Source organism: Ciona robusta, chromosome 8 (genome assembly GCF_009617815.1).
Source record: "Ciona robusta chromosome 8, ASM961781v2".
NCBI lineage: Eukaryota > Metazoa > Chordata > Ascidiacea > Phlebobranchia > Cionidae > Ciona > Ciona robusta.
The window spans coordinates 3257671-3267730 of NC_143242.1; the positions used below are offsets into that span (position 1 = coordinate 3257671).

General features: G+C 34.6%; 3 protein-coding genes across 3 annotated transcripts; 2 read left to right on the forward strand and 1 right to left on the reverse strand.

The window, feature by feature from the left end:
- The first annotated feature begins 130 nt into the window (after positions 1–130).
- LOC149732340 (DNA polymerase delta subunit 2-like) lies at positions 131–2049 on the forward strand. Its single transcript, XM_089883738.1, has one exon. The coding sequence runs from the start codon at positions 432–434 to the stop codon at positions 1815–1817; it is 1386 nt and encodes a 461-aa protein (XP_089739864.1). The 5' UTR covers positions 131–431; the 3' UTR covers positions 1818–2049.
- Positions 2050–2067: 18 nt separating this feature from the next.
- Positions 2068–9143, forward strand: LOC149732341 (transcription initiation factor TFIID subunit 5-like). Its single transcript, XM_089883710.1, has 13 exons — positions 2068–2370; positions 2728–2845; positions 3208–3354; positions 3716–3878; positions 4259–4405; positions 4992–5186; positions 5585–5753; positions 6159–6306; positions 6671–6763; positions 7354–7523; positions 7957–8090; positions 8455–8632; positions 8863–9143. The coding sequence occupies exons 1-13, from the start codon at positions 2073–2075 to the stop codon at positions 9072–9074; spliced, it is 2172 nt and encodes a 723-aa protein (XP_089739836.1). The 5' UTR covers positions 2068–2072; the 3' UTR covers positions 9075–9143.
- Positions 8661–9995, reverse strand: LOC149732342 (tRNA-splicing ligase-activating factor archease-like). Its single transcript, XM_089883763.1, has one exon. The coding sequence runs from the start codon at positions 9854–9856 to the stop codon at positions 9374–9376; it is 483 nt and encodes a 160-aa protein (XP_089739889.1). The 5' UTR covers positions 9857–9995; the 3' UTR covers positions 8661–9373.
- Positions 9996–10060: the final 65 nt, after the last annotated feature.

Here is a 10060-nt window from a genome sequence, read left to right on the forward strand (position 1 = left end):
AAAATGTATCTTCGTCTTATACAATCTTTTAAAATGGGACGTTGCCATTCATTTGAGCTGATCTTTCTTGTTATTTCTGTCAAATTCAATTTTGACGTCTTTAGAAATGACGATTTGATCTCTCATCCCGCTTTATTTCTGCTTGGAAATGAAAAGTGTGGTGTATTTTATTAGGTAACATCGAGTTCACAACATTATTCTGTACTAGATACCCGTATATGACTCTACTGGATACCATATTTTCTACTTTGACCGAATAACCTAGAAGAGGTTTCGACAACAACTTTTGTTTTCTATAGACTTAGAAATTGCAGCTGCAAATTGCCGAAGTTGCTTCAATTTCGCGCCAAAATACCGAAAGCGCTAAAATACCGCGTAAATTTAGTTGTTTATGTACATATGCTTGCCTTGGTTGAAAACTTTGGTATAATATGGAAGTAGACGGAGACATGGAAACGGACGAAACAATTCACACCAGGCAGTCCTGTGAACGAGAAAACCTTTCAAAGAGGTTTACTGTAATTAACGAACCCTATGAACGGCAATATGCACATATATACTTTGTAAGAAGTGAAATTATGCGACCCAAAGTGATTCAAGCTGCTCAACGCAAATGGGGTGACGGCGTAAAGATAAATAAGCTTTCTGAGATAGAAGAAGGAGAGAAATGCTGCATTGTTGGAACTCTGTTCAAGCAGATGGAGTTACAACCAAGTATTTTAAAAGAAATCAGTGAAGAAGTTCATGTACAGATACAACCAGAGAGAAAACGTTTCATCAGTGATGACGACAAGTTAATTTTGGAAGATACTATGCAAAGAATCTCACTCACTGGGAACATATCTGCTGGAGACTGTTTTACAGGTACTGTAGTTGCCCTGCTCGGTAAAGAAACCAAGTCTGGACATTTTAATGTGGAAGATTTTACATATGCTGGATTACCTTCCCAAATACCAGCGCCAGATTTGGTGGGAAATGATAATTATGTGCTGTTTGTGTCGGGATTGGGTATAGGTGGAAAGAAAGAAAAGACATTACAAATACAGATGCTTATTGATTATATTCTTGGGATGCTTGGAGGCTCAGAAGATCATGAAGTGTCATCCAAAATTGTGCATGTTATTGTTGCCGGGAATTCTTTGGCTGGGGAGACCTTGGATAAAGAAGCACAGACGAAAGCCAGGTATCTCACATACAAGTCCGAGGCCTCCACTGTTCAAGCTATAAGCGATTTGGACTTTTTTCTATCCCAATTAGTGCCTTTTGTAAGTGTAGATTTAATGGGTGGAGAATTTGACCCAACGAATCATGTCCTGCCACAAAAACCAATGCATCCTTGCATGTTTCCAAGCTCTCGTCGTTTCTATGACAACACTTTTCACACGGTAAGCAACCCCTATGAATGCAAAATCAACGGTATCAATATTTTGGGCACATCTGGTCAAAATCTTGATAATTTGAAATCCTACAGCAACGTAGATGATGATATAAAACTCTTGTCTTCAATGATTGAGTGTCAACATGTTGCCCCAACAGCCCCAGACACTTTAGGCTGTTTCCCATTTTACAAATCTGACCCCTTTATAATTGAGCAATGTCCGCATGTATTTTTCAGTGGAAATCAATCAAAATATTTCTCCTCTGTTAAAAAGGGGGCAGAAGGACAAAAGGTACTGCTTTTAGCTGTGCCTGCTTTTACACAAACATGTTCTGCAGTTTTAGTAAACTTGAAAGACCTAACAGCTGAGGAAATCAATTTTGAAGCAGATTGGAGCCAATCAAATTCTTCAGTGGGTGAAATATCACCGGAAAAATGAAAATAAAAAAAGAGATATTATATGTAAACGTTGAAAAATATTTAATGTATTACAGTATACTTTTTTCATGTTGTTTTCCTACTCTATATCTAACTCAAAATTTTCACCAAAATTACACTAAAACACATAGTTTGTGTTCATATTTTCTGATACTTTGCTATATAAATGTGAATTAAATCACACTACATTCGTAAATATCAAAATAATGTTTCCACTGCATTTTCAGAAACAATATTATATTTATAAATAGTTAAAATGGCGGAGTACCAACCTTCCTTCACAAGTGCTGCAAAAGCTGAGCCCGCCCCGTTTCCTGCTGCTCCCTCTGATCCCCTTCCCCAAGATGTTGTCATGAAAGTGGAAGAGCAGCCCCCTGATCCTCCAGCTGGCGAGGTTGTGGTCCAGGAGGTCCCAGTCGCGGATGCTGATCCTCCCATAAAGCTTGTTTCTGATGACGATCAAAAGACGCTCCTCGCTGTTCTTCAGTTTTTGAGAAAAAATAATTTGTCTAAAACTGCATCTGCATTGGCCAAAGAAACAGAAAGTGCTGGAGGTGATTTATTTAAAAAACAATAATAACACATAAAAACATTGTGTAATTAGTATAATGTAAGAAATGTTTTTGCCAAATGTTTAAAATATATCTTTTTAATTTTATTCTAAATCTAAAAATAGCATATTATATATCTTTTCAATGTTTTTTCTAAATCTTATAAGAGTATTTGTAATTTTAAAAATAAGTCTAAAAATAAAATATCTTTCTAATGTTTTGGTTTGTATGCATCTAAAAAAATATGTAATATATCTATATATTGTTTCAGACCTTTCAACCAATGTTTTGTCTAAAAATTAAGCACATTATACTGTTTAGCATTGGTATCGTTTTGTCTAATTCTTTAACACTCAACAGTCACATCTTTGACGTGTGATAGCAATGGCAACTCCCATATGAGTGTGGCAGAAGTAAGTTCATTACTTTCTGCATATTCTAATGAAGCAGATCCATCAAGTTATGATGACAACTACAGGTTGGTTTGGTTTAGAAATCCGAATTTTTGTAAACGCAGAAACTGTGAAGTTTTATTTGATAAGCCAAGATTCACATTTTTGTTGCATAAAACTTTTGTTTTAAACAATTAGCAACAGTCTTTGGGAGCTGTAAGGATATGGTTTTATAGTTCTTTGAAAGTTTTTTTGTTTATTTTCAAATGGGCAAGAAAATAAAATGAAAAGCTGTCCTATCTTCCCCCACCCTACTATATGTTATTTAATGGTAGAAAACAATATAGATATAAAAGTCCCATGGTAAATATATATATCTACATTAAAACATAGGCCTATACATTATATAGGGCCTATACCATTTCATGACATGAAACTTTTATTGCAGAATTCTCCAGCAGTTTGTGCAGAGCAGTATGGATGCAAATAAATGTGAATTAGATCAGTTGCTCTACCCTGTATTTCTACACATGTATCTAGAACTTGTGTATAACAACCACAGAGCTAAGGCTGAAGCTTTTTTCACCAAGTTCAGGTCAGTTTTTTACGTTCTGTAAAGGTTTGGTGCTGTAAACTTACACTTTAAATTTAGACATATTCTGTTATGTTATACCATAATGTAATTGTAAAACATGCTCTTGCTGGATAAATTTGTTAGTTAATTACCAAGTAATTTATCATTTGTAAATCCTGAAAAAACACTATTCTAATGTGTTTTGTGAAGTAATTTTTTGGTTGGTGCAGGGAAAAATACTTGCTTTCAAATCAATGTATAAGTAATCTTTCTGCAATTTTTTGTTTTTCTGTTTTGGGTTTTTAAAAAACAACGACTTTTCTCTGCCATACAGCGAGAGTTTATCAGAGATTTTTCTTAAATTAAAGCAATGCAATTTTAGTGGGGAATTGGAAAGTTACCACGAATCTGATCTTCAGCAGCTTTCAAACATAATATCCAAGTCACAAATGGAAGGAAACAGTTTTATTTTTAACCTAAAGAGCAACAAATTCGTGATTCGGATGTCCCGTGAATCAAATTCACTCATAAAAAAGTTTTTACAAGTAAGTTCTTATATAATGTTTTTTCATTGCTAAAAAAGTCATGAAACAGCTTAAAATTGGGCTATATATAGTAGTGTGGGGAAAGATTGGACACATTTAGCGCATAATATCCAAATATCCTGATGTGTTTTAAACAATTAACAACATGGGAGTTGAAAGGATACAGTTTTGTAATTCTTTTAATGTTCTTTGTTTTCTGCCAAATGGAACTAGAAAATAGAATGTAAAGGTGTCCCATCTTCTTTCATTATATTATATACATATTATATATATCTATTTTAAATTATAATAATACATAATATGTCTATTTGTTTGCCATTTACCTTTATCAATACTATATTTACTCAATTTTTCTCTTCTGTTTCTGTTATATCTATCAGGATAAGAATGTTCCTATTATCCGAAATATAATAAAAGATCAAATAACAATGGATGAGTTTGACGGCCTGCCTCGGACCAAGACCCAAATATGGGCAAGCGCTGGTGGATTGTGCGGAGAAGCTAAACAAGATGAAAACAAATCAAAGGTTTGTGAAAAACTTTATGTAGTTGCAAAACCAGGAACATTTTTTTTTGTTATTCTTTAATTTAATTTTTTATTATTTTTATTTATTTTCTTTATTTTAATATTGTTATTTATCGATTTATTTTTGTAACTTATAAAGAGCCCATTTTACAAGTATGTATCGGTCAAAAACTTTTATCTGCACCTTGTCATTTTTTGCCAGTATTTGGAGGTCCACATATTTTTATTATATTTAAAATCAGCTTGTTTTTTTTTCTTCGAACTTATGATTTGCAAAGGTTAAAGTTCTTAAGTAAATAATTGCGAATAACTAATCATGTAGTGTATTTGTGCCAGAACACTTTATTCACAATCACATTTATATAAAACCTTGGGCGGTGTTAGGCCCTAACATTAAGCCAACGCATACTGCTTCTCAACCTTTGGTAGTAATACATAGTAAATTACTGAAAAACAGGTGCATAGTAAATTACTAAAATTGTGTTATATTTGTGCCAGAATACTATATAATGTAAAAAAAAATTAAATAAACTAAAAATTTTGCTACAAAATGAAATAGGTTCTTCTGCAAAAATTATTTTTTTAAGGTTTACTTTGGACTTTTAAAAGAGCCGGACATTGATATTCCTCTTGATGATGAGGATGAGACTGTGGAGGAACCTACGGAGGGTGGAGGGAGCAGCAAGTCAAAGAGAAGGAAGAAGAAGGAGTTTTTATCAAAGAAAAACAAAACTGATCCAAATGCTCCGTCTGTTACAAGAGTACCTTTGCCCGAAATGAAGGTAAAATTTTTTATTATTTTTTTAAATTAGTGCAGATAGAATAAATGAATCTTGTTTATCTTCATGTGGCAGATTACGGCAGCAATTATAAGTCGATGTTGTGTTTCACACAGCTTATACCCGGTTTCAAGTTACCATAACTATATTTACTTTATAGGAAATTGTTTTGTTGAAATTCTTTTATGTTTGTATCTAATAGTTTAAACAATCTGCATGAACCAGGGTAAAAAAAGGGTTTTGTCACTTTTGTGTCTTGCATAAGTACACACATGCCCACAATTGTCCTGTTGCCAGTCCAGAGACTCAACACTTATTGACCTATACGTATTTAAATAGGAATCATAAATTCACTGTATTCTTTTTGTGTATGGTTAAAAATACCCTCTGACTCCTTACAGGATGCTGATAAACTGGAAAAAATTGCAGCAGCTCGAGAAAGCTTGAAAAGAATTCGACTGGCAGGGCTGGACAGGGTGTCTCCTTCTGTATGTTGTTATACTTTCACTAATGCATTTGGAAGTGTAACTGCTGTTGATATATGTGATGACTCCTCACTGCTTGCTGCTGGTAATTATCATTATCTAGACCTATTCCTAATTCTGTCACCTATATTATTGTCATAGGCATCATATTAATACAGAAAAGAGGTTTACATTTTTTTATTACGTTTAAAATTAGCTTTTTGTGTTTTCCTTTCGAACGTGTAATTAGTGACTTGCAAAGGTTAAATGAATGAATGAAACTTACTTTAACTTCCAGTGGCCAAAACAACGAACAAAACTTAAAAGTAGTTTATTTTATAAGCCGAGGCCAAGCTTCACATTTTCATTTAATTAAATGCTTAGATATTAGTTTAATATTTCAATTACATGCAAGTAGTTAAGCCAATGCATGTTGCTTATAACTTTTAGTTGTAATACAATCTAGGTGCACAGTTTACATTTACAATCTAAAGTTGAATTTTTTGTTTAGGTTTTCAAGATTCCCACATACGAGTATGGAGTCTTACACCACGGACATTACGCTCCGTTAAATCTGCTGCTGAACTTGGTTTACTCGATAAAGAAGGTGACGATATATTTGACAGAATGATGGATGATTGTACTGGTGTAGAATCTAAGTAAGTATGGTGCTGTGGCAAAGTGGTTAACCGCCTGATTCTAACCTAGAGGTATTAGGTTCAAGGCTTGTCGCTGCTATCATTGTGGGCGTCATTTTGGTATTGAAATTAATCTTTTATTTCTGTCCATCATGTGTGATAGTCTTCTTCTAATAATACAATCCTTGATGCTTTTACCATATTTAGATGTGTTATTTTGTATATGCACATTAGCAGCATATATGATGTGAAATGAAGAAGGCCAGAAGTCTGTTCGTTGCCCCTAAAAACACTTTGTCGTCATTTCCTTTTGCCATAGGCAGAATTAAAAAAATGAAGGTCTAGCCAGAAGTTTATATATTATAATTAACCTGCGGTTTTTCAGACCTTTATACGGCCACAGTGGAACTGTATACTCGTTAAGTTTCAGCCCATGTCGGACATTGCTTATTTCATCATCTGAAGATGGAAGTGTCAGGTAATAGAGTGTTCTTGTATAAAAATCAGGTCTGGGATCGTGGCACAATGGTTAGCATGCCTACTTCTAACCCAGAGGTTCTGCGTTCCAGGCCTCTCGCTGCCACCATTGTGGGCATATGTGGTTCCCTAAGACACTGAACGCGACAATTGCTTTAACCCAGTGACCACTAATGGGTTGTTGAATTTGTAGTTGCGTGATAACAACACTTGAAGCTAATTGGCACTGTTCGACTTTGAATTGTTGTAAATCCTAAATGTTAGACTATTGGCACTTGCTTTTGCATTACTAAAACTTGTGTAATGAATACCTTTGTACTTTAATTTTGCTTTACTATATAAAGATCACCGATTAAGTTATTACATATACATGATTATAAATCTATTTTATCTATGTATCATATACTGAAGTGTATTTTTAGAGGGTAACAGTTACATTAAGTCACTGGTTCATACAGTTTCTCCGAAAAAGTTAATATAATGTGTCAATGTGATCTATTCTATAATATGTATCATACACTAAATGTTTTTTCTTTCTTTTTTGAGGTAACAGTTACATACAGTCACTGGTCTAATTTCTTTCATGCATAGATTATGGAGTCTGTTGACATGGACAAATCTAATGGTATACAAAGGACATATTTGGCCAGTATGGGGAGTTAAGTTCAGTCCCCATGGTCATTACTTCGCATCCTGTGGGCAAGATAGAGTGGCACGAATATGGGTGACTGACCATCATCAACCATTGAGAATATTTGCAGGTTGTATATTATTTACTGCAGTGCTAAGAATGACTGATATGCAATATTCTCCTAAAGATTAATAAATTTTGTAAAAAAAACGTGTAAATCATGTTAGTATGTATAGTAGGGTGGGGAAAAATAGGACATTATTTTCAAGGGAATTATAAAACCATATCCTCACGGTCACGGATCCCATAAACCATTGTTAATTGTTTAAAACTCGACCAGGATATTTGGATATTATGTGCTAAATGTGTCCCATCTTCCCCCACCCTACTGTACTACAACTACAGTTTGGGGTAATGGGCAAAATCTGGCCTAAATCTCAGGTCTCCAACAAGGACCTTACCTAATTAGAGTAAAGTTATACCTGCAACAATATTGTAGCTATAACTGTGACACTATTGTAGCATCAATTTCGCTTTTATTTTTAACATCTACACAATTGCAGGACATTTGTCAGATGTGGATTGCGTGGCTTACCATCATAATTCAAACTACATTGCTACTGGTTCAAGTGACCGTAGTGTAAGAGTATGGGATGTGCTGAATGGAAATTGTGTTCGTGTGTTCACTGGACACAAGGTAAAATCTTCTTGTAATCTTTTAATATGCAAAAAAATAAATTTGGTCATGAGACAACATGCTGTTATATTTAAAAAGTGATGCCATAGTATGAATGAATCTAGCTTATTTATGTGGATGATTATTTTTTTTTTTATCTTTTGTTCAGTGTATGGCTGGCAGTTTAGACATGCTATAAGGGACCAATAGGTTGAAGCAATTGCCTATAAAGCTTTGATCTCTTACCAAAAAGCACACGCCTACAATTGTAGCAGCATCAAGCTTTGAACACGTAAACTCCGGGCTAGTAGGAGCCAACATTTTACAAATATGACTGTAATTAAATACATTAAACTATTTTTAAAAATAAATTCCGTAATTGCAGAAACCTGTCATGTGTCTGGCTTGGTCACCTGATGGAAGATACTTAGCTTCAGGTGGCCAGGACAACATGGTTCTTGTGTGGGACATCTCAAGTAAAGTTATGATAGGTCAATTCAAAGGCCACACAGCTACTGTGCACACGTTAGCATTCAGCAGAGATGGTGAAGTATTAGCATCAGGCAAGTATACACCTTAATACTACATTCGTTGGGCTTATTAAGGCTCGTTTATTTTGGTTCAGAAAAACTGTACCCTTTTATAGGTCAGTTTTAAACTGCTATTGTTGATTTACATTTATTTTTGAAATGTTTTGTAGCAATGTAATGTCTTTATGGAACTGGGATTTCGCCCAATGACAGTGATACACCTAAATCCCACATAACACATGGCCACAACTGTTGTGTTACAGGTGGTCTTGACAATTCCGTAAAAATCTGGGACTTCCAACAAGTAGTTTGGGACATTGACACAGATGATATTGGCATGCAAAGAGGGCATGCCACGATATCCGACAAGAACTATCTTCTTTCTGACTACCCAACAAAATCAACGCCAATATTACATTTCCATTTTACGCGACGAAATTTGTTATTAGCTGTTGGGGTTTTCTCAAACAGCTGACAGTAATATTGCTTTAATTGTATTCAAATTTTATAAAAATGGAAAAAAATATATTTCTGCGCACCCTTATTTTGGTCCTAAAGAGTTTGCATATTAAGGAGTATCACAAAAACTTTAGGTCCTCTTAAACATAATGAAATATTAATTGTTAAATATGCATGGATTGGGTACTAATAATAAACCTGTGCCCCATATACACCACACCAGTACAATACAGTTTGTTGTCTTGTGGTATGAAGAGAGAAGGTTTCTTGATTTACCAGTGTTGGGCCGATACTTATGTTTATCATTAGCCTTTATTAAATATCAACAATAACAAAGATTTCGGATTTTGCTTCACTCTCAATAACTTGCATTGCACTGTAAGTGATTGCTTTAACTTCGGTGCCTTTCCCACCGTGTCGTTCTTGGTTAAAATCTTCCCCATAACCCAACGCTTCCATGCGCCAGTTCTCGCGATCAAAGTTCGTGATCTTTATTTCCCTTGCCATAAAAAAATCGTCGCAACTCGCCAGGAAAAGAAACTCGTCCATAAAGTGAAACAGCAGCGACATATAGTCCGTACCCTCCGCCGTTATTTCAACCGTTTTAACCGGTCGGACGCCGTCAATATCTGTCATATAGTTAAACATTGCCATAGCCGCTTGCTCGAAGGTTTCTTCAATGTTATCGCCCCATGAATGAATTTGCACATCAGCTGTATGATCAAGGTATTCAAATTTCTTTATGACATTATGATATCCCGACGTATTCTCCTCGTACGCGGGTAATTTTTCTTCCATAACAAAACGATATGATCAGTTAATATAGATAGCTTTTATAAAGCAACTTCGCTGTTTTAAACTAATATATACCGCTTTATATACTTGCTCAAACACATTGCCATGAATGGTGTAAGGAATGATGTAATATTTTGAAATATTTGATGTCTATGTATTTACTCGGGCATAGGATTTATAAAGATCTTATAAATTTTGCAATTAATC

Excerpts from the sequence above, each read along its gene's own strand:
- LOC149732340 (XM_089883738.1), top strand. The coding sequence starts at position 432 with ATGGAAGTAGACGGAGACATGGAAACGGACGAAACAATTCACACCAGG.
- LOC149732341 (XM_089883710.1), top strand. The coding sequence starts at position 2,073 with ATGGCGGAGTACCAACCTTCCTTCACAAGTGCTGCAAAAGCTGAGCCC. Across the intron at positions 2,846-3,207 it reads AGTTATGATGACAACTACAG|AATTCTCCAGCAGTTTGTGC; the intron begins GTTGGTTTGGTT and ends CTTTTATTGCAG. Across the intron at positions 8,633-8,862 it reads TGGTGAAGTATTAGCATCAG|GTGGTCTTGACAATTCCGTA; the intron begins GCAAGTATACAC and ends GTTGTGTTACAG.
- LOC149732342 (XM_089883763.1), bottom strand. The coding sequence starts at position 9,856 with ATGGAAGAAAAATTACCCGCGTACGAGGAGAATACGTCGGGATATCAT.